General features: G+C 40.4%; 1 protein-coding gene across 3 annotated transcripts in view; it reads left to right on the plus strand.

The window, feature by feature from the left end:
* The window catches only part of PRDM5 (PR/SET domain 5), a 257,297-nt gene that overhangs the window by 223,519 nt on the left and 8,859 nt on the right, over window positions 1-24,919 (plus strand). For 2 of the 3 annotated variants that reach the window (XM_062199683.1, XM_062199684.1), the window contains one exon: window positions 16,425-16,529. In XM_062199683.1, the coding sequence (XP_062055667.1) occupies window positions 16,425-16,529 (105 nt within the window). Of the gene's footprint in view, window positions 1-16,424; window positions 16,530-24,919 lie in introns of those variants that run through there. The other variant, XM_062199685.1, reaches the window with a different exon arrangement.

Below are 24,919 nucleotides of genomic sequence, written 5' to 3' on the forward strand. Positions count from 1 at the left end.
TGAGCTACTCATTCTATTCAGTGACTGGATGTATTTGGTTCACTCTGCCTATATAAATTGGCATTGCCATTTTGCTAGACTATAATCTGCCTGACTGCTTTGGATCTATTATACATATTTGGCTTTGTAGAGGCAACAGAGTGAATGGACTGAAATTAACATGTGTTTTTAGACAAGTAAGCAGTGTACCATGTCATTGCCAAAAAAATGACATTCCACCTAGAATATAGTCTTTAACATGCGGGACAGTTTATCACCAAATAATATATGACTCAGTGACTGGATTGTGAATTTTTTAAATATTAAATTCTGTTTCTATTTCCCCATGGGCATGACATGAGTGAGTTTTCCAACATCTGTCTCGTTAAGAGCCATTGCCTATGCTGCGGCTGCTACAGGCTAAATGTCTGTTCCTTTTCATGCAATACCGGGCTTAATGCCCTAGAGGACTGTCTGACTCCCCGCCCCCTCCCCACCTTGTGTCTTGAGGTGGCCAGTCTATATTCTTTCACTTGTGTCTGGAGAGAGATCCTTTGGATACTGGTTGTGTATTTTGAGAAGAGTGAAAAATGCACTCACTGAATTCTTTTGAGTGTTTGAATCTCATTGTGGGTTAGTTCCTCTATGTGCCATACAAGAATTCTGTTAACTGAATCTTAGGCCAAGAATATTGTTTATGTTGACTTGACATAGAGAATACCTGGCTACTAGTAGAGAAACATTCGCAACTGTACTTATATGAGGAGAAAGAATAAATTGCTAGGAGATTCTACTTGCAGATTTCTTCTTACATGCTTGCATGCTCTGCAAAAGGTCCAGTATGTCTAAACCTAGAAACAAAAGCAAAATTATTTCAGTGTGCAAAAGAGGTGATTCAAAATTGAGATGTGTGACTTCGTGAGGTTCTCCGTGTTTTAGAATGGGGTAGAAATAAGGAAATTGCTTCAAAATCCATTTTTTTTTTTACCTAATATATTCTGAGACAATGAGCTGCAAAATTTCCCAGTAACCTGGATAGCTCCTAAGTAGCTGTCTCTGTCAAACTGTTCTTCTTTACAAGAAAACAAAAAACAACTCATGGATGGAAACAGCATGTTGTTTGGCTCACGCCAGAACCCAGCACTTCATAATGAGGTGCTCTCTTCTGACTCCCTCCCCCTACCCTCTATTCACTATTGATCCAGTACTTCCAGCACCCTGGCCTGGTGTCAGCTGGGATGAGAATCCCTTTTTCCAGTGGGAGCTGTCTGCCCAAGGGCAAGGGCTGTACAGTTCCCTAGTAACTGAGTTCCTTCCACCACTGAGGTTTTAGGTATGGGATGGGTGGAGAGATTGTGTTAGCAAAATTCTTTCTATTTAGTACTTTGTCCTATCCAGTGACAGCTGAGCCAACCTACAGGGGTGAAGCAGACAATCCTCTAGATGCTTCCCAAGTCGGCTATTGCAGTGGCTGTTTTTCCTGGATTCAGATGATGCTATTTAATACAGAAACTGACTTGGCACCATCCTCCTCAGAAAATGCCGGCCTTAGTTTGCTCCAAACTGAAGGGTTGCCTAGGATGTTGTTGGACTTTAAGGGCTCAAATCTGACTAATCCTAAGCAAACAGAGATGGTTGGTCATATTTGTGATTGTTCTATAAAATAAATTGATGAAAGATTCCTTCTCAAGGAACACACTGAACCTCAAACAAACAAAGCAAGGTCACCACTGCCTATATATTTTTAAATTTTTCAAATTTCAAATATTTAAAAATGAGATCCGATTTGTTACTGATTACTGTTGATTGTTTTGGAGGCAGGAATGGATCTTTGCAGAGCTGTGAAGTCTCTACCTACCTCCTGGTGTCTGTGGCACATCAACAGAGATTACAAAGCTTTTCATAAACACTCATTTGTGAAAGAGAATTTAGCTCAAATTTGCTTACCAGAAACCCTGTATCTGATAAAAAGGGTAAATAAAAAATATTCTGTTACCGTTGGAATTTACCTTTGGAATTTAAAAAATGTTAATGGTAATCAAACTTGGAAATTGTAAATATTCCTGTGTACTACAGTATTCCTGTTGTGTCATCTTTCTTCTTTTTAAAAAAAACCTTTAGGCCGACTTGACTTTGTCAAAACATTTTATGATTTTTGAGCAAATTCGAATCTAGCGAGATCTCTGCCAGGCCCACTACGGAATCCTCACCTGAGCAAGTAGACAGGCTATTTTTTTTTTTAATGTTTTCAAGGTTTGAAAGGGGCAGGTTCATGCTGCTGCCTCCCTGCCATCTGTGCAGTGTGTTGACTCAGAGCTGTAATTTATATTGATGATATGATTTCCTCCGACTTTTGCCTGCTCCTTGATGGTTTTGTTTCACCTGTTGACATGAACTTGGCTGAAATCAGTGCTCTGTGGGCCTTGGGTGAATTAGCTGCATGTGTGATAGCACCTTTCTGGTGTGTTCTTATTATTTTCAAAATTATGTAATGGAATAAGTATGTTATTTCTTTAGAATTAGATATCCCTTTTCTGAGAGTTGGCATTTACATAATTCCTTTCTCCTACAGACCCCTGCATAAACTTTATGGTTTTATTCACAGACAGATTACACCTGCCACCCTCACATATGTCAGAAAGCATGCTTGTTATTTTTGGCAATAGGCAAGTTGAATTAATTCAATTCTCTGTGGACTGATTGGATCTGCCTTTTAAATGTAAGAGCGGACAACTTTGTTGAAGTCTCACTTTACCTCATTCTCTGAACCCTTTCATAATGCCCACCAACTGACAAGGGTATTTGGTGTTTACTCTGTGCCATATTCAAACTCTGTGAGAACAGGAGGTGAAAGTTGATGGACAAGTACACCTCCATCTCCTCTATCTGTCCTGTCTTTGCAGCTCTTTTTGTACCTTCTGGATGATAACGGTCACATTTTAAACTTTTTTATGTCTTCAGTAGTGCCTCACTCCATACTCGATGGATAATTTTTCAGATGAATTTATTCTCCGCTACATCATTCAGTCATGAGAATTATCTTGATTGCTGTCAGATCCTTTGTAAATAAAGCTTGGAACATTTAAGCTAATTGGTTCATAGATTTTTAGGAAAAGACCTTTGCAAGGGAAGTAAGTGCTGTTTTTCTTCCTAAGTCTGCCTTTGGTGCTGTTTAGCTTTCTGTTTCAGGGACTCTATATGCGTAGAGAACGTTCCATTTGTAAAGGAAACACAAAATAATGTAGACTGACTTAAATTTGTAAGACTTACACCTCTGCTTTCACAACAATCTGTTATGACAATTTGTTGTTTCCGTATTTGACTTCCATTCTGTTATTTGAAACTTCAGTGTTTTGCCTTGGACACTTCATATCTGTGTGTGTATTTATTTATAAATAACATTTTTATCTTTTCAAAATAATCTTTATATTTTTACCTTATTTAGTTTCCTTATTTTACTTTTATATGTCCTTATATTTTCACTGTAATTTGTTTTTATATTTCAAACTTTGATTGATGATTTTTGACACTGAGTATAACTTCTTTCTGAAAATTAAATTTTCCTGTTCATATAAATTGGTCTTCTTGTGTAAGATTTCTGAAAAAAAAATCTAAACATTAGTAATTATGCAGGGAAAGAAGTAGTTTTTCTTTAGATAATTTGAATAATGACATTTCACCAGCATTCCTATTTTTTTAAGGATTACAAAGAATATTCTTTACAATGTACAAGTCTCACATTATTCTCAGAATGTTACCAGCAAATATATTTTCAGCTCCCTTTATAACTTGCTTCATGTGCATAAGAAAAATATTGCTGTCCAAAAGGCTTGCTTCCGTTTTTACAGCTGGAGTTCTCAGACTTTGAATTTTTTTTACTCATTGCCATAGTATTATGCCTCTGTGTGAGCTAAAAGGATTTTCTGTTACTAGAACATGGCCACTAGAATATGGTATAGTGATTGGCAAGATATAGATAGTGGAATGATTTCATCCTTAACCAAAAACCCAACAGAAAAGGTATTACAATGAGGTTATTTCTTAGATCACATAAGAATTTCAGAACAAGGGCCATCCTGTGGTTGGTTAATGCAATAGCTCATCAGTGACACAGGTGCCTCTTTAATCTCCTGGCACTGTCAGCCAATTCCAGCAACACTGCTTACACAGTCTGCATCCACGTGTAGAAGAGTTCTTTTCCAGAGCCCCCTATAGACTTACCTGTCTTCTCAGTTATCCCAGTCTGCAAGTGCTTCTGTCTAAATCCACCTTGAAAGGAGAATGGAATTACCATCAATGACTTAGCCCATCAGAACCCAAACATGCCTGCCAATTAGAGTCACTGGGGGTCCTTTACGAATGTCAGATCTGGAGTGAGTATTTAGCCTAGCAGTTAAGACACCACAGTGCACATCAGAGTAATTGGGTTTACTTTGCAGTGGCAGCTCCTGACTCCTGACTTCCTTCCTATCAGTGCGGACCCTGTGAGGCATCAGTGGTTGCTGACTGATTGCTTTTCTAATAGCCGCATGGAAGACCACGCTTGCCTTCCTGCCTCTACCACTCTGACCAGACTCTGGAAAATTCCTATTTCAGGTTCCTGGGGAGTGAACCAGTGAATATGAGCTCTCTCTCTCTCAAAAGATTTTATATATATTAGAAATTATATGTATTATATATGTTTTCTATGACTGTTTATCATCATCATCATCATCATCATCATCATCTGCCTATCTGTCTCTCAAATCAAAAAAGAAAAGAAAAAAAGCTAAAGCTCAGGCACAGCCAAGACCATGAAATCAGTTTTTGGAGATAGCTCACAGGCATCATCAGCATAAGGCGCCTCAGCTTCCAACTTGCAGGAAAGTTTGGAAGGCAAACCGAGCCCAGTGGACCCAGCATGGCTGGGAAACCCAGCATGGCTGGGAAGTGTGCTGCCATGAGCTTAACCAGTAGCAAGGTGAGCACCCAGAGTTCAGCTCCAGGACAGAGAAAAGGGAGAAGGGACTTAAGGAGGAACCTAGCAGAGCTATTCCAGACACAGGCCTTGGTCTAAGAGCTCCTTATTTTCAGTTCCTGGCATTTCTACCCAACTGGCAAAGCTTGGTCTTATTTTTAAATGATTGTTTCTTCATCTGGAAAGTGAGAATAACCATAGCAAATCTGCAGCACAGCTTAGCAATTAAATGGAAAATAAAAAGATTCTTAGAGTCCCCAGAGTTTTGCCAGCCGGCACGAAGCAGGCTGTCCATCGTCATCATATGCAGCGGGGCAGAGGAAGCAGAGTTCCAGGACTAGGAGGAGGAGGAAAAGTAGGAGTCATGACTGTTGCTGTTGTTGTCATTACTGTCATTATTACAGTGACTGCCTTAGAGGCCAGTGGCCCAGATCAGGAGTTCTCACCTCTGAGTGCACATTCGGAGCACCTGGGGAGCTTTCAAAAAGCAAGTGCCTGACTCTGCCCAAAAAAGTGAAATCATACACCAAGCAGCAATATTTTTAAAAAGGTTTCTGGGTGATTTGGAGGTGCAGGCAGGGTTGAAATCCCCTGGACCAGAAATTAGGAGGCTTATGAGGGCAAAGTTGTACCTGTTCAGTTTCTTCCCAATACTCCAAATGGACTAATTTGAGTGACCCCTAGGCCCCAGGAAAAGAAGGTTCAAACCAGCTTGGAAGATTCTTTGCTTGCCTGATGCCAGACACTGTCTTTTGTCTCCTCTGTGCAAGTGCTGGGGTGTTTCTGGCTGCCCAGCCATTTCACATCCATGTATTACTCTGTGGGTCTCGAGAGTGGATTAATGAATAAGGGACCAGTGGCCTCCTTGTTTCTATTGAAAGACTGCATGTAACACTTTAATAGAAAATTTCTATTCTATTTACAGTTCTATTTTTAGTTTGCTATATGTGGATTATGCAATTCATTTTCCCAGTTTACAGAAAGTGTGTTTTCCATTAGCTACAATGCAGAACCAATTATCGATGTGTTATGTGGAAACCTGCTTTAAATATTCTCCTAGCTCTCTGTAGGCTTCCCTAAGTTATAATTTTTAGGTGCATTGTTTACTGGGTCATGGGTATGTTTTGTCATATGTTGAAAGATCACACTGGCTTAAAAAAAAAAACAGACAGTGAATAGAAGGCCACAAAAGCTATAAACATCTGTAAAAGAAGTTTTCTAGACAAGGCTGCTTGTTAGAGGGAAACTCAGCGCACATTGATTGTGTGCAGCTGCTGGCACATGCACTTTCAGAATCAAGGCTGTTAAGAGGAGCCGTGAGATATATGGCATGCTGCACGGAGGGCTGCAGATCTGTCCCCTTGGCTACGTGCAATAGAAACCCCAGGGGCCACACTCACAAACCCGCCTGTAAATCTCACCTGTGATACTGTTGCAAATCTAACGTCTTCTAGAACCCACTCGTCATCTTTGGTCACAAGCTGCTCCTAGGAAAGTGGAGGAATCTGGAAATAGTAGCATGTTCACTGTCTCCATCTCGCTGAAGAGCACACGCTGAGGCTGACCTCTGGTCAGTGGCCAGGATCACCGCAGGTCATTGCCTTCACTCATGCATGCTTGGAGGGCCTGTGGTGTGAAGGACCCCAGGAGCTACCACTGCTGGCCCATTTATATGGACACTCCATCATACAAAAACACAAGAAGTCCCTTACTTTGGACACATGTGCACGGCCCAAGCATACTGGGCTGGGGGGAAGAGGAACCAAGTTTTGAGGATCTGCAGCTCACCAGGCCACAAGGTTGTGACTGGCAGTGGAGCCATCACTGGAGCACTGGGAAAACAGAGTTTCTGATTTCCAAGATAGTATAATGTTTATATGATCCCTCTTCCTCAGATCAAAATGATTTCCCTAGATAAAGACCAGGCTTGGAAGCAGAAGGAGACTGGTGATGGTTATGGTTTTAGAATAACATGAAAATAGCTTTCTTTTACCTTTTAATTGTTTATTCATCTAGTTTTAATTTTTATTTTGTTATGAAAGAGACATGAGGCAAGAGAGCGTTTGTCCTGTTTCACTCCCCAAATGCCCACAACAGCTGAGACTGGAGTAGGCCAAAACCAGGAGCCAGGATCTCAATCAGATCCCCTCAAATGGTGAGGATGAACCCAATTACTTGCACCATCACGATCACCTCCCAGGATCTACATGAGCAGGAAGCAGGAGTTAGGAGTTGGAGCCGGGAATAGAACCCAGGCACTCTGATATGTGCCACTGGTGTTATAACCAGTATCTTAACTGCTAGGCCGAACATTTACATACACACTTCCCTTTTAACTTTTCATGAGGGGAATTTAAAACTTACAGAAATAGAGAATAGAATAATGAATCCTCAGTGTTTCCTCAACCAAGTTCAAGCATTCTTTTTTTCCATTTATAACAATCCTTTCTACCCCAGCCATAAAACTTGAGTTTTATATGAAAAATCAAATGATATTTTAACTCAAGATCAGGCTGTAATTCTGATGGTAGATATTCTATGTATAAGGTATACTGTAGGGGCCGGCGCTGTGGTGAAGCAGGTTAAAGCCCTGGCCTGAAGCGCTGGCATCCCATATGGGCACCGGTTCTAGTCCTGGCTACTCCTCTCCCGATCCAGCTCTCTGCTATAGCCTGGGAAAGCAGTAGAAGATGGCCCAAGTCCTTGGGCCCCTGCACCTATGTGGGAGACCCAGAAGAATTTTCTGGCTCCTGGCTTCAGATTAGCACAGCTGTGGCCGTTGTGACCAACTGTGGAATGAACCAGCAGATGGAAGACCTCTCTCTCTCTCTCTCTCTTGCTTGCTCTATCTCTCTCTTGCTCTCTCTCAGCCTCTCCTCTCTCTGTGTAACTCTGACTTTCAAATAAATAAATAAATCTTTAAAAAAAAAGTATACTGTAGAATTTGTTCACCTGGATGATGCTAAGATTGTATCATTTTTATTCTTAGACCAATGCTATTCAAATGTGGCTCGCAGGCCAGTGACAACCCCAAAAATCTTTATCTCTTTTCTATGTTGAATAAAGAAATTATGATGAAGTGTTTTTAACTCTGACAGCATTTTGGTATTGCTGTGATGTTTAAAGTACATAATTTTTCTAGTAATTTTATTTATTGTGTTTCTCTAAAGTATCACGCCATAACAGACAGGTACAACTCAGTCTTTCACTACAGGCAGTTTGAGAAGTGTTGTCTATACAGTAGTTCTGTGATTTTTGTCTCCCAGGAAACATTTAACAATGTCTGGAGATATTTTGGGTTATCACAATGGGTGTAGGGGTTGAGGTGGGAAAGGGTTTGCTACTGGACAAAGGGTGCCCAGGACAGTCACCCCCGAGAAACAGTGATCTGTCCCTGAATGTCAGTAGTGCTGAGGTTGAGAATCCCTGCCGAAGATCACAGTGGCGGGTTTAGGCTTTGTGCCTTGTCTCTGGAAGATTTGGCAAATACTTCTTGCCAGGGTCTTGACGACATGTGATCTTCTCTACACCTGAGGCCCCATAACCCACATTTGAAAATTAGCAAGACTGTTTGTGGATGGGGTGCTTTGAAGGTGAAATGAACCTGCTCCTAATCTTTTAAAAATAAAACGCAGTGGCTGGTGCCCCGGCTCACTTGGCTAATCCTCTGCCTGCAGCGCAAGCACACCCTGAATTCTGTCCCGGTTGCCCCTCTCCCAGTCCCACTCTCTACTGTGGCCTAGGAGTGCAGTGGAGGATGGCCAAAGTGCATGGGAGACCAGGAGAAGGCACCTGGCTCCTGGCTTCGGATTGGAGCAGCACGCCGGCCGTGGCGGCCATTGGGGGCTGAACCAATGGAAAAAGGAAGACCTTTCTCTCTGTCTCTCTCTCTCTCACTGTCTAACTCTGCCTATCAAAAAATGAATGAATAAATAAATAAATAAATAAAATAAAAAATAAAATGCAGCCGTTTGTTTTCATGTTGCCAATTTCATCAGTGCAACAATTGGCAATGTGTCCAGCAGATCAACCAGTTCTTGTGATTCCTGAGAAAATGGGAAACTAAAAGTTTATGTAACTTGTTTATTAAGAAATTTCATAGTTAAGAAATTCACACCAAATTTATGCTTCATGAGATTTTAAGATTTTCTTTTAATTAAGATATCGGAAATGTCATCTGGCAAATACCATTATTTTTTTGTCTCTTGTTTTTCTTCTATCATATTTCTATCAATGACTGTCCTGTGCATCATTTTTCTGAACTCAAATAGGGTAGGCATTAGTAGCTATAAAATACTTTAATCTAGGAAAAATAATCAAATTAAATTATTTTGGACCTAAGATCACTTTTATATCCTGACATGCCTTTGTATGTGTGTGAGAGAGAGCCAAAGACACTTCCACATCTGATTCCCTTTGGTGAGTTTCTTTTCCAAAGTCGTATTTGCTATCCATTCGCTCACATGGAAGTCATTTCATTAAGCCCAGACACTGTGGCTTTGTTACAGCTTTGAGCAATGCATAAAGAAAAGATGTTTGTCAAGTTTATGCACTAAGGTATTGCAATAGAAAAGCTAGTATTTCACTCACAAATTGAACCCTCTATTGAGCAAATCTGTGCTTACACGTTTTCAAAATACCACAGGCTCTCACTACTCACTAGGCTGTTTTATTTTTAATTTCATGTGAATTTTCCTTATTTTTATTTTATTGTGGTCAAACTACCACTGTCATATAAGGGCATTTATTAATTTATCTATGACTTTCTGAATTTGGCCTCCAACTATAGAGGAAAGAGCTCATTTGTTATACTTTCTGTTTCTATTTGTGGCTAATGTGAAAAGATCCACAGGAAATATCTGGATTGTGTACATACTGCATATGGATAATCTACCCAATATCAGTTGTTGGTGGGCCCATGCAAGGGCACAAAAATGACCCGTCCTTGTCTTCAATAGTGTGTGCTGTGGGCCATGCTTCTTAATCTTCTGGCATACAATTCTTTGCCAGACTAAGAAGACATATCTAATATATTCCAGTCTCAAAGGACTGCACATTCAGGTCTCTTCAAAATTTGTCAAAAATAAAGCTTTGTTTCTATAGAAACTTCTCAAATTATGTTAACATGTATTAATTCATTTTATGCCAGCAAAAATATAACATTTAGAACTATGATTCTTTTGTGTCAGTGAACATTAGCAACACAAAAATGTGATGTTTTATTAGCTATTTCACATGATGCAGGACAAAAAGCTGTAAATCCTGCCCTCTGAATAAATTCTGCCAAATGTTATTTGATTAAAGCTAGACTGATTAGACTTGTGATTAATTTGGCTTTTGGTAGATTACAGTGTAAATGATAAATAGATTGCCTCCATTTAGTACTGGCTCCCAAGTTATGACAAAGGACAAGCTATTTTTCAGTTAAGTATTATCATTCAAAGGCAGAATAATCAAGAACCTAATCATGTTGTGTCTAGTTAAATCTAGCTAATGAGCTAAAATGTGTAATTTCTACTACACATTTCATTCTGAGTGTGTTAGAAACAATTCCATAATACATTATTGAATCAGATTTTTGTACTCATATAAAATATTTTTATAATGGTAGAAAAATAGAAGAAAAGAAGTCATGGAATTAGGATAGGATTAATGATAACATGGTGTGTAGGAGTTCCTCTGTGGGAGAGGGGTGGTGAGAAGGTGAGTTCTTTAGAAATCCAATATATCTAAACTGGCCTCCACAGGGGCCCATGAGAGGATTCCTATGTGCCATTGGGAAGGCAGCAGAAGCTCATCCTTGGCTCTACTGCCCAACTTGCCAATAAAAAGTTGGAATGGATTATGCCTTCCTCCACTTTCTTAGTCACAAGGTCCCTTACTGTGTCTACCACCATAATTACCTTAACCACCATGGTATCCAGTGAGCCTTATGGTGAGGGTGGTCAGTGAAGATGAGAAATTGGAGTTGCTCATGTACATGGGTCCCTCTGCACTGAGAAGTTAAAGCTAAGTATACTTGGGAAATATTCTGGAGGTGGCGAAATTTTTTTCACAAATCTCAGAAAAAGGGACAGGAACAGGAATAGGTATCTCCCTAATTTCCTACCTGGTACTGTGCAACCTACTCACTCTGCACCCTTCTTTCTGCCCAACTGTTTACCATGTGAAGATTGGTATTTCTGTGGCATGGCTTATTAGAGGTATTGAGAAGAAATTACTAAAAGAGGTGAACAAGCACTTCCTTTCCTTTGCTCATATCTCAGTTCATTGATTTTTAATTTTTGGGTGAGTGACCTATGACCTTTTGGCTCTGCCCCTGGTACAAGAGCTGTTTAGCAGGGCAGGAGCTCTCTAGCACTTGCTTTGACTCCGCTCACTATGACTTGGAATTCCCTTCAAGGGTGGGCAGCAGAGGCCCTTCCAAGGAGCACGGTAGCCATTCTGAGAAGTCATATCCTTCATTGTGATATTTTCAGGAATAGTGTAGACTCTTGGTGTAAGATCTAGCGATGAAGAAGAGAGATAGGTAGTTACAGGGCCCGCACAGCTGCCTCTGGCTGTACCTAATGACCACCTATGGACTTAAGCTGCTCTGAGGGCAAAACCCCAGGGACTCCCAAGCTTCAAGTTGTCTAGGCAGAGAAGAGGGAGGCCAAGCAGATCAAAAACTGCTTACTCTAATTTGCCACTCTGAGTTGTCATTCTCCAGCTCTTTGAACTGGAGGAACCTTTTTAACATTATCATTTATATCCCCTGCTTTCTTATCAATTCATGATGCTGCATTTACTCTCAGGTACTTTTTTTTTTCTTTTCGAGAAGAAAATAAATAGAGGTAATATAACTTCAGAGAGATTTGTAAACACGTATGTTGTATTAATCATCAATAGCTTCTATAAGCATTTGGAAAATATCAATTTGTGAGTTAATGAATGTGTATATGTAAGACATTATTTATTCAGTCTTAGCCAATGCTTGATACACATTTGAGATTTGAAACCTCTTGTGATAACTACTAAACCCCCGTCCTTCATCAGAATTTCAAGATACTAGATAGGAACGTCTCTCAGGTTATTTGGGGCCAAAGTCTAGGATACTTCTCTATATGGAATCTCCTAAGAGGAAGCTAGGGAAAGAGGAAGAGGGCTGCTTTTAATTAGGGGCACAGAGACCTTGCTTCTCATTGCCTTCTCCTCCCTGAAACCTCCTCTTACTCTCTTACAATGACTTTTTGGTAGTTAAATCTGTCTCAGGTTGTTTTCTGCAAACACCTGTCATTGGCAGGTACCATGGTGATGAAGTTATCGTCTCTTCACAAGGTCTAGTCTGAAAATGCAGTGTGAGGATAGATGTTCTTCTTTCTGTCTTGTGCACTTCATATGAATATATTTGTATATTTTTTAGAATGTAAGTTTAAGTAAAACATTATGAATACAACAAAGGCACAATAAGCAATCAATCTCAGCAACTCCCAGCAGTTTGTAATTTATTTTTTTAAAATTTTTTTAATATTTATTTTTATTTATTTGAAAGAGTTACAGAGAGAGGTAGAGACAGAGAGAGAGGTCTTCCATCTGCTGGTTCACTCCACAGATGGCCACGACTGGAGCTGTGCCAATCAAAAGGCAGGAACCAGGAGCTTCTTCCAGGTCTCCCACGTGGGTTCAGGGACCCAAGGACTTGGGCCATCTTCTACTGCTTCCCCAGGCCATAGCAGAGAGCTGGATCAGAAGAGGAGCAGCCAGGACTAGAACCGGTGCCCATATGGGATACCGGTGCTTCAGGCCAGGGTGTTAACCCGCTGCGCCGCTGCGCCACTGCGCCAGCCCCAGCAGTTTGTAATTTAAAACTTTACAGTTTTTTCCTTTTCAAGTTCTTGAAAAACTATAGAAAAGTTTGAAGAAATAGGTACCACAGGCAATGTAATGTGTGAAAATAGATTGTGTTTATTCATGCTAAAGAAAAAAGCATTAATGACACATGTTTGATGGACTACAAAGCAAAACCAATAACTCTTCCTGATGGTTGTAGACATTGATTTAAAATATATATCTTTACATCTTTTAAATTATGAATGTAGTTACTTCCATTTCTGGCAATTTGGTAGCTATTCCATACCCTAGGAAAAAAACCATATTCAGAACACCCATGAAGACCAGTGGAAGATACCCAAGTACTTGGGCCCCTGCACCCACATGGGGGACCCAGAGGAAGCTCCTGGCTCCTGGCTCTGGCTCCTGGCTTTGGATTGGCCTCGCTCTGGCCGTTGTGGCCATTTGGGAGTGGACCAGCAGATGGAAGACTCTCTCTCTCTCTCTCTCTCTCCTTTCTCCTCTCTCTCTCTCTCTGCCTTTGTCACTCTGTAACTCTGCCTTTCAAATTAATAAGTAAATCATTTTAAAAACACATGGATAAATTTTAGATTATTGTTTTAAGATGTATAATGTGTTAAATGTTCATAGTAAAAAAATTTTAAGAATAACCATTGAAAGAATAATAGAGTTCATAACATGGAATAATGTAAGGGAAAATGAACAATTTTGAGTGTGCAAGAATATATATGGTGAAAAATAATCTTAGAAAATAGAATAAAAAGCAATGCAGAAAATACATGTTAGAAATATATTTAAGTATATCGGTAGTTGCAGATATAGGGAGAGAAAACTTGCCATCTTGAAAAAAATTGATGTTTAGATCACAGAAATTTTTAATGAAAATTTTTTTTGTTTAAAAATGGGGAAAACGGGGATGAACTTTTATTTTAATGGCTAAAACACTACTTGGGATGCTTGCATCCCATATAGAATACCTGGTTCAATTCCTGGCTCTGCTACTGATTCCAGCGTCCTTTTAATAAGCACCAGGTACAGCAGCAGGTGATGGCTCACGTACTTGGGGCCTTCCACCCATGTGAGAGACCTGAATAGAGTTCTAGGCTCCTAGCTTCAGTTTGCTTAAGCCCATAGCTGCTGCAGGTATTTGGACAGTGGACCAGCTGATGGAAGATCTGTCTGTGGGTCTCTCTCCCTGCCTTTCAAATAAAGAAATAATTAGCAAATAAATTGCTATACCAAGAAATACTAATAGTGAAAAGCTTTTCTAGCTATATTACAACCACGTTAGTTTTAAGATAAAAAAGGATGATTATAGATAAAGAGCACCTCAAAATGACAAAAGGTCCTATGTTTCAAGAGCATAATACAGGTAATTTTGACCTAAGAATGGTCCAATTTAATAATATTCAACTTTAGCTTCATGTGAAACAATATATTCAATAGGAGCCTTTCTTGGCATTTAGAGTTTTGGTCTTTTCCACTACCGAGCAACATGTAGAGTGACACTGTTGCAATACTAGGCAATGACAACAAGCCACAACTCCCAGTCAGCCTCATGGTCACAAAGGTAGAGATCCGATATTCTCCAGTGTCCCGTGATGTTAAGTTGCAAAGTTCAGTAGATTCAGTATATTGTGTTTTCACTGTGTAGTATTTTCAACTTATGATAGGCTTATCAGGATGTAACCCCAAAGTGGAAGGACATCTAGTTTTAAAGCTATATACAGTCATGTAACTAATGAAAGCCTCAACTTGTAAGGCAAGATGAGAGAAACTGCAAGAATACATTGGATATTGTAATGTAAAATGGTTCCTCAGTTCTGTGGAGCTATTTGGCCATCTCTACAAAAGTTGGAGCGTCAGTCCCCCACTTCTAGATATATATCCCTTAGAGTATTTCCTTCACCTGTATTCAGGTGTACATGTACAAGACAATTCAGAGCAACATTATTTTTAAGAATAAAAAATTGTGGAAACCTTAACTGTCCATCACTGGAGATATGTATGTTCTTATACACACACACACACACACACACCCCATATACAATTTACAAATACATAAATATACACATACATATATAAGTAAATTTTAGTTTGCCCACTCAGTGCAATCCAGTATGGAATAAAAATTTAGTGAACAGGACACACATATATTCACAAGATTAAAGTGGTGACTAGAAGCTCATAATGTTGAGCAAAAGTCAAGTGCATTCTAAACATTCTAAATAACCTAACAAATCTACATATTACAGAAATTACATAGAGTGTGTTGCTTGCAGATTTTTATAAGACAATACTGTATACTGCTTAGGGCTCTGTACATACACATATAGTAAAAATATAGAGAAAGGACAAGGAATGAGAGGCAACTTATCCTGGGCAAGTGTCCTTGCTGAGAAAACTTTAGAAGATCCTGCAGTTAAGGAGTATGTATGAGAGAGGGACATCAACAGGTTCACAGTATTGAGAATGCTTAGTTTCTTAGCAGGTGGATACATGTAGGCTTTTTAGGTTATTTCTGTACTGTTTTGTATACCTGAAAAATATTTGTAACTTTTTAACACTACAAAGAAGGGGCCGGTGCTGTGATGTAGAGGATAAAGCCGTGGCCTGCAGTGAGGACATCCCATATGTGCGCCAGTTCAAGTCTCAGTTGTTCCTCTTCCTATCCAGCTCCTTGATAATGAGCATGGGCAAACAGTGGAAGATGGCCCAAGTCCTTGGGCCCCTTCACCCACTTGGGAAATCTGGAAGAAACTCCTGGCTTTTGGCTTCAGATTGGCCCAGCTCTAGCAGTTGCAGCCATTTGGAGAACGAACCAGCAGATGGAAGATCTCTCTCTCTCTCTCTCTCTCTCTCTCTCTCTCTCTCTGCCTCTGCCTCTCTGTAACTCTGCCTATGAAACAGATAAATCTTTTTTAAAATGCTACACAGAAAATATAGATACAAATTGCTGAAAAATAGCAGGAAACTCAAAACAAATACATCCATTACCTCAATCCAAAAAATGTTTATATTGATACTTCTGAAGATATATTTGAAAAAAAAAGTCACTGCAAGTTTACTTTAAACAAATCTTTTCATTGAAAATGAAATAGATGAAAATACAATGAAATGAAATAGAAGTGAAAATACATACATCACAATTGAGCTCTAGCTTTTTGAACTTACCCTAGTACCTGATGAACGTTTGGTTCAGAAGTTTCATCCCCAGGAGTCCTTGTAAGACAGCAGTTTGCACCATCCTGGTCAGGGATTTCCAAACTTCCTTCATTCACAATGCCCTTATTATCAGTATATTTTATGGCCCCCAGGCCAGAAGACACAACCTAAATATTCAATTTAAGCTGTTAGATCACAGCAGCCCCCAGTGTCCAGCTTGACTAAGATAAGACATCATCAAAAGAAATGTAGTGCAAGCCAACAGTGAACCTGAACCCCCTGGAACTAGTTGTTTTCAGGGTATCCAGCTGATATTGATTATTGCCACATCCCCTGAGAATTTGAAATAGCTCATAGCACCCGGGTGAATTTGCTGCACCATCCTACAGACCTAGATCAACCCGCCAATCCCTGCACCTCCTCCCAACATATGCCTAATCAGGAGGGCTCTGCATTCACTCATCTTGGTGGTCTCTTTCATTGACTACAGGAGAAGCCATACAAGTGCTCAGAGTGCAGCAAAGCCTTCAGCCAGAAGCGAGGCCTGGATGAACACAAGAGGACGCACACTGGAGAAAAGCCTTTCCAGTGCGATGTGAGTTGGCATTCTCTTTTCTTTCCCTAGTATTTTCCAGTATTGCCTGTGTGTATGTGTGTACACGAATGCATGCATGCATCCTTCTGTATTTGTGTGTGTATAGTCATTTAACCTTGTTTACTGGCAAAAAATAAACACTTATTTTCTTTAAGATGTACTTGCACCATTTTAGTGCCATCAAGTTGCTCTTCTAACATGTAATGCATGATTATTTGATTTAAGGAAGCTTTCATATGTCTGCCTAAATCTTTTACAGGTTAATGACACATAAACTAGATTTTGACTGCTCATTGATAGTATTAACTCTGTTAATTCCAAACAACGAATTTTTAAAGTAAACTACTTTGTGTCAAATAATGCTAAACGTTCAGGTTTTCTGCTTCTGATATTTGAATTGAAGTGAAATTATTTGACATAGATTTTTAGGTTATTTAATAAAGGAAAACTATTTTTGTCAGTAAAACTTATCTAAATATTGGTTAATGTAGGAAAAGAAATGGTTTATCAGCTGCTGGTACAACTGTTCTTTTGTGTGAGGTTGGCAGTTGACAGAGAATTGACACCAGTATTAGGAAAAAGTACTAGGATGCATATTGATGACACAGAAAGATGAAAAGGTATTAATGTAGTACAGTGTAAGAAGAAACATTAAAGTTATAACGTGGGATGGATGTTGTAGCACAGCAGGCAAGCATGTCCTTGGAATGCCTACATCCCAAATCTGGCTCATACCCAGCTGTTGCAGGTATTTGGATAGTGAACCAGCAGATGGAAGATTCTCTCTCTCTCTCCCTCTCTCTCTGTCACTTTGCCTTTAAAATTCATAAAAATTAATAAATAAAATGCATATTGTTATAATGTGTGAAATAGCATAGTACAGATTCTCTTTAAACGTTGAGCAAAGGGGCTGGCATTTTGGTGTAGCGGCATAGGGGGTTAAGCTACCACCTGTGCAGCATCCCATATGGGTGCTGGTTTGAGTCCTGGCTGTTCCACTTCTGATCCAGCTTCCTGTTAATGCACCTGGGTAAAGTAGCGGGTATGGCTCAAGTATTTGGGCCCCTGCCACCCACGTGGGAAACCTGGAAGAAGCTCCTGGATTCTGATTTCACTCTGGCCCAGCCCCAGCTGTTGTGGCCATCTTGGGAGTGAACCAGCAGATGGAAGATCTCTCTCCAGCAGATGGGTAATCTCTCTGTCTCTCTCTCCCTCTCTCTCAGTAACTCTGTCAAATAATTAAATAACTAAATCCTTATTAAAAAAAAAAAAACATGTTGATGGAAGCAGAATTTCTTTCCCTTATAGGGTACACAGTCCATATCAAATTAAATTCACATAGGCCAGCTAGTCCTCCGCCTGCGGCACTGGTACCCCGGGTTCTAGTCCTGGTTGGGGCACCAGGTTCTGTCCCGGTTTTTCCTCTTCCAGTCCAGCTCTCTACTGTGGCCCGGGAAGTCAGTGGAGGATGGCCCATGTGCTTGGGCCCTGTACCCGCATGGGAGACCAGGATAAGCACCTGGCTCCTGGCTTCGGATCGGTGCAGCGCGCCAGCCATGGCAACCATTTGAGGGGTAAACCAATGGAAAAAGGAAGACCTTTCTCTCTGTCTGTCTCTCTCTCTCTCTCACTGTCTAAACTCTGTCAGTCAAAAAAAATTAAATTCACATAGATTAGATATTTTCCTTTACCTTCTGTGAACGAGAGACAGAGATGCAGGTGGAGAGAGAAATCTTCCATCTGCTAGTTCACTCCCCAAATGCTGACATCAGCTGTGGCTGGACTTGGCCTTATCCAGGAGCCAAGAACACCTTCCTCCAGGTCTCTCACATGGAAGCAGGAACATAAGTACTTGATCCATTATATGCTGGTTCTCAGAGTGCGCATTAGCAGAAACAGAATAGCCAGGACTCAGGCCAGAACTCCAATATAGGATACAGGCATCTTAACTAGCAACTTAACAAGCACTGTCGAACACCTGTCCCCTATGCTGAATGTTTTTGCTGGATATTTCTTTAAGGTTAACAATGTAGGGTTTTTTATTTATTTATTTATTTTATTAAACTTTTATTTAATGAATATAAATTTACAAAGTACAGCTTATGGATTACAATGGCTTCCCCCCTCCCATAATTTCCCTCCCACCCGCAACCCTCCCCTTTCCTGCTCCCTCTCCCCTTCCATTCACATCAAGATTCATTTTCAATTCTCTTTATATACAGAAGATCAGTTTAGTATATATTAAGTAAAGACTTCAACAGTTTGCCCCCATATAGCAACACAAAGTGAAAAAATACTGTTGGAGTACTAGTTATATCATTAAATAACAGTGTACAGCACATTAAAGACAGAGATCCTACATGATATTTTTTAAAAATTAATTAATTTTCTATGCCATTTCCAATTTAACACCAGGTGTTTTTTTTTCATTTCCAATTATCTTTATATACAGATCAATTCTGTATATAATTAACTATAATACTACAAGCAGGATTGTTTTCTGTCTATCTCTATCCAGCTTAATTCTATGTGTTCATAATTTGCCAGTCTTCGTCTGCAGCCCAGTTTGGTCTATCAAGTAGAGTCATCTTTCTGATCTTATCTGGAATACAGCCTGCTGAGTGTAGAACTGGCTGTCTTTGCTCCAAAATTCCTCTCATAAACTACTCATTCTGGATAGAAGCCATCCTTTCTCAACTCAGATCCCATCTCTTCTTTATTAAAGAGCATCCCATATGGGTACTAGATCAAGTCCTGGCTGCTCCACTTCCGATTCAGCCCCCTGCTAATGGCCTGGGAAAGCAATGGAAGATGACCCAAATACGTGGACCCCTGCACCCACTTGGGAGACCTGGAAGAATCTCCTGCTCTTTGCTTTGGGCTGTCTAAAGAGACCCCCAATCCTTACTTCCTCTAGTTTCCATCTGATACCAAGGCATAATTCAGACCCTCACCACTTCTTACATCCAAGCTCCTATGTATGTGTTCTCCACCCTGTCACTCTGATAAAGTGATTCGTTTTGATTTTTTTAATTGAGATTAAATTACCTGAAATAATCATTTTGCTGTAAACATAGTTCAGTGGCATTTGGTACACTTGATAGTGTTGTGCAGCTATCACTTCTGTCTGGATCCAAAACATTTTTTTTTATTTTTATAATTGTCCTTTTTTTTATTAAACTTTTATTTAATGAATATAAATTTCCAAAGTACAGCTTATGGGTTACAATGGCTTCCCCCTCCCAAAACTTCCCTCCCACCCACAACCCTCCCCTTTCCCGCTCCCTCTCCCCTTCCAATCACATCATGATTCATTTTCAATTCTCTTTATATACAAAAGATCAGTTTAGTATATATTAGGTAACGATTTCAACAGTTTGCCCCCATATAGCAACACAAAGTGAAAAAAAAAAATACTGTTGGAGTACTAGTTATAGCATTAAATAAGAGTGTACAGTACATTAAAGGCAGAGATCCTACATAATATTTTTTAAGAATTAATTAATTTTCTATGTCATTTCCAATTTAACACCAGGTTTTTTTTTTTAATTCCAATTATCTTTATGTACAGAAGATCGATTCAGTATATAATTAGTAAAGATCTCATCAGTTTGTACCCACGCAGAAACACAAAGTGTAAAAACACTGTTTCAGTACTAGTTATAGCATCACTGCACATTAGACAACACATTAAGGACAGTTCCCACATGGGATGTAAGTACACAGTGACTCCTGTTGCTGACTTAACAATTTGACACTCCTGTTCATGGCGTCAGTAATCTCCCTAGGCTCTAGTCATGAGTTGCCAGGGTTATGGAAGCCTTTAGAGTTCACTGACTTTGATCTTATTCCGATAGGGTCACAGTCAAAGTGGAAGTTCTCTCCTCCCTTCAGAGAAAGGTACCTCTTTCTTTGATGGCCCCGTTCTTTCCACTGGGATCTCACTCGCAGAGATCTTTCATTTAGGTCTTCTTCTTTTTTTCTTTTCCATGGTATCTTGGCTTTCCATGCCTACAATACTCTCATGGGCTCTTCAGCCAGATCCGAATGCCTTAAGGGCTGATTCTGAGGCCAGAGTGTTGTTTAGGACATCTGCCATTCTATAAGTCTGCTGTGTATCCCACTTCCCATGCTGGATCTTTCTCTCCCTTTTTGATTCTATCAGTTAGTATTAGCAGACACTTGTCTTGTTTGTGTGATCCCTTTGTTTCTTAGACCTATCCAAGCCATCGAATGTGATCTGAAATTGATCACTTGGACTAGTGAGATGGCATTGGTACATGCCACCTTGATGGGATTGTATTGGAATCCCCTGGCACATTTCTAACTCCATCATTTGGGGCAAGACTGATTGTGCATGTCCCAAATTGTGCATATCCTCCCTCTCTTTTTCCACTCTGAAATTTAACAGGGATCACTTTTCAGTTAAAATGTAAACACCTAAGAATAATTGTGTGTTAATTACAGAGTTCAACCACTAGTACTAGAACAACAACAACAACAAATACTAAAAAGGATAAAGTATTACATTGTACATCTAGAGTCAGGACAAAAGCTGATCAGGTCATTGTTTCTTATAGTGTCCATTTCACTTCAACAGGTTTCCCCTTTGGTGCTCAGTTGTCGCCGATCAGGGAAAACAAATGATATTTGTCTCTTTGGGACTGGCTTAATTCACTCAGCATGATGTTTTCCAGATCCCTCCATCTTGTTTCAAATGACTGGGTTTCATTGTTCCTTACTGCTGTATAGTATTCTATGGAGTACATGTCCCATAATTTCTTTATCCAATCTACTGTTGATGGGCATTTGGGTTGGTTCCAGGTCTTAGCTATTGTGAATTGAGCTGCAATAAACATTAATGTGCAGATGGCTTTTTTATTTGCCAAATTAATTTCCTTTGGGTAAATTCCAAGGAGTGGGATGGCTGGGTTGTATGGTAGGGTTATGTTCAGGTTTCTGAGGAATCTCACACTAACCCACTGTTGGTGGGAATGCAAACTGGTTAAGCCACTATGGAAGTCAGTCTGGATCCAAAACATTTTTATCACCTCAACATAAAACTCCACGCCTAATAAATGGTTACTTCCTACTCCCACTGCCCCTGGAAACCATCAGTCTCCTTTTACTTCTATAGATTTACCTATTCCAGTTATTTCATATGAGTGAATCACACAATATTTGACCTTCCCATTACTGACTTTCATTAACACAGGAGTGGGGAATTCCCAGCCCATTATACATGTAATGCCCTCAAAATCTTTTGATCTCACCCTACCAAGGCAACTGCAGGTGGGGCTTCAAATTCAGTAAATCTATAGCGGGCTAATTTTAAGTTGATAATTTTGTAGGGCCCATGAATGATGTTACAAATATCCAAATGGCCCGTGGCAGAACAAAGATTCCCCATTCATGATAACATAATGTTTTCAGGATTCATCCACATTGTGGCATAAATCAGCAGATCACTCCTTTTTGTATTTATTTATAACTATATATTCATTGTTAGTGGACACACAAGGGGTTTCTACCTGTTGGTTCTTATGAATAGTGCTGTGGTAAACATAGGTATCCAAGTATTTGTTTGAGTCCTTCTTTTTATACTATCCAGTTCAATTGCCAAGTCACATGGTGATTCTGTGTTTAACATTTTGAGGAACCTCCATAGTGTTTCCCATAGGAACTTCACCATTTTATATTCTCACCAACAGTGAAGAAGAGTTCCAATTTTTCCACATCCTTGCTGTCGTTTGTTATTTTCCTTCTTTTTTTAAGATTATACCCATCTTAGTATTATACCCATCTTAGTGGGTATGTACTTCATTGTGGTTTTGATTTATATTCCCGTAAGAACTAATGTTTAGTAGTATCTTGCCTTGTCTGTTTCAGCCATTGGTGTATTTTCTCTGGAGAAGTTTCTATTCAAGTCCATTGCACATTTAAAAATTGTGTTTGCCTTTTTGTTGTTGAGTTTTAAGATATGCAAATTTGTCTTCATTATTTGGATTTCCTTTTACTTTCTTGTCGTTATCCTTTGATGCAAAATTTTTAATGTCAGTGAAGTTCAATTTATCAGTTTATTTATTTTTTTAACTGTGCTTTTGGTGGTGGTGGCGTTGTGGCCTTGTGGCATGGTAGGTAAAGCAGCTGCCTGCAATACTGGCATCCCATGTGGGCACTGGATCAAGTCCTGACTGCTCCACTTCTGATTCAGCCCCCTGCAAATGGCTTGAGAAAGCAACAGAAGATGGCCCAAGTGCTTGGGCCCCTGCACCCACTTGGGAGACCTGAAAGAATCCCCAAGCTCCTTGCTTTATACTGGCCCAGCCCCAGCTATTGCAGACAACAGGGGAATGAACCAGAGGTTGGAAGATTTTCTTTGTCTCTCTCTCCTTCTCTATAAGTATGCCTTTTCAAATAAATAAAATAAATCTTTAAAAAAAAATTCATTGCCAAATCCAAGATGATAAAAATTTGCTCTTCTATTTTTCTAAAATTTGTATAGCTCTAACTGTTACATTTAGATTTTTGATCTATTGTGAGTTAATGGATGGTATAAGGTGGAGGTCACTCTTGGACATTCTTTTTCATTTTGTCACTATTGAGTATGCTAGTAGTTGTGGGCTTTTCATAAACTCCTTTATTGTGTTGAGGAAGTTCCCATCTCTCCTTGTTTTCTGAATTGTTTTTGTTTTAACCAAAATAGAGTTTTGGATTTTGTCAGATGCCTTTGTGCATCCACAGAGATGACCATATATTTATTTTTAATGTGTTTTTTTTATTTATTTATTTATTTTAACAGACAGAGTGGACAGTGAGAGAGAGAGACAGAGAGAAAGGTATTCCTTTACTGTTGGTTCACCCTCCAATGGCTGCCGCAGCCCGAGCGCTGCAGCCAGCGCATTGCGCTGATCCGAAGCCAGGAGCCAGGGGCTTCTCCTGGTCTCCTATGGGGTGCAGGGCCCAAGCACTTGGGCCATCCTCCACTGCACTCCTGGGCCACAGCAGAGAGCTGGCCTGGAAGAAGGGCAACCGGGACAGAATCCGGCGCCCCGACCGGGACTAGAACCCTGGGTGCCGGCGCCACAGGCGGAGGATTAGCCTATTGAGCAGGGGCGCTGGCCTATTTTTAATGTGTTTTGTTAATATATTATTTGCTTGATTTTCTTGCTTGTATTACTAGTGCAATTTTAATAAATCCCATTTGATTGTGATTTAGAATCCTTTTTTTTTTTTTTTTTTTTTTTTTGGACAGGCAGAGTGGACAGTGAGAGAGACAGAGAGAAAGGTCTTCCTTTTGCCGTTGGTTCACCCTCCAATGGCCGCTGTGGTAGGCGCGCTGCGGCCGGCGCACCGCGCTGATCCGATGGCAGGAGCCAGGTGCTTCTCCTGGTCTCCCATGGGGTGCAGGGCCCAAGGACTTGGGCCATCCTCCACTGCACTCCCGGGCCACAGCAGAGAGCTGGCCTGGAAGAGGGGCAACCGGGACAGAATCCGGTGCCCCCACCGGGACTAGAACCCGATGTGCCGGCACCACAAGGCGGAGGATTAGCCTAGTGAGCCGCAGCGCCGGCCTAGAATCCTTTTCTAAAAAATATATTCATTTGAATGGCAGAGCTAGAAAGAGAGAGAGAGAGAGAGTCTTCCATTCACTGGTCCACTCCCCAAATGACCACAGTGGCTGGAGCCAGGCAGGTCTGAAGCCAGGAGCCAGGAGCTTTTTCTGGGTCTCCCACCTGGGTGCCGGGGCCCAAGCACTTGAGCCATCATCTGCTGCCTTCCCAGGTGCATTAACAGAAAGCTGGATCAGAAGTGGAGCAGCCAGGGCTAGAATTGGTACCCTTACGGGATGCCAGCATTATAGGTGGTGGCTTTACCCACTGTACCACAACACCAGCCCCTAGAATCCTTCTTAAAGCACTCTTAAAGTTGTAGTACAGAGGATTAACCCTCTACTTTGGATGCTGGCATCCCATAGTGGAGTGCTGATTCAGTCCCAGCTACTCCATTCACAATCCAATTTGCTGCTCTTGCACCAAGGGAGGGCATCAGAAGATGGCTCGAGTACTTGAGATCCTGCCATCTACATAGGAGACGAAGATGGAGTCCCTGGATCATGTCTATGGCCTGGCATAGACTTGGCTGTTGCAGTCATTTGGGGAGTGAAATAGCAGATAAAAGATCTCTCTCTCTCTCTCTCTCTCTCTCTCTCTCTCTCTCTCTGTTGTTCTGTCAAATATATATGCACACTTTCTTTTTTTTAAAGACTTTTTATTTATTAATTTGAGAGGTAGAGTTACAGACAGTGAGAAAGAGAGACAGAGAGAGAGAGGTCTTCTTTCGTTGGTTCACTCCCCTGATGGCCGCAACAGCCGGAGCTACGCTGATCT

Source organism: Lepus europaeus, chromosome 8 (genome assembly GCF_033115175.1).
Source record: "Lepus europaeus isolate LE1 chromosome 8, mLepTim1.pri, whole genome shotgun sequence".
In the NCBI taxonomy this organism is placed as follows: Eukaryota; Metazoa; Chordata; class Mammalia; order Lagomorpha; family Leporidae; genus Lepus; species Lepus europaeus.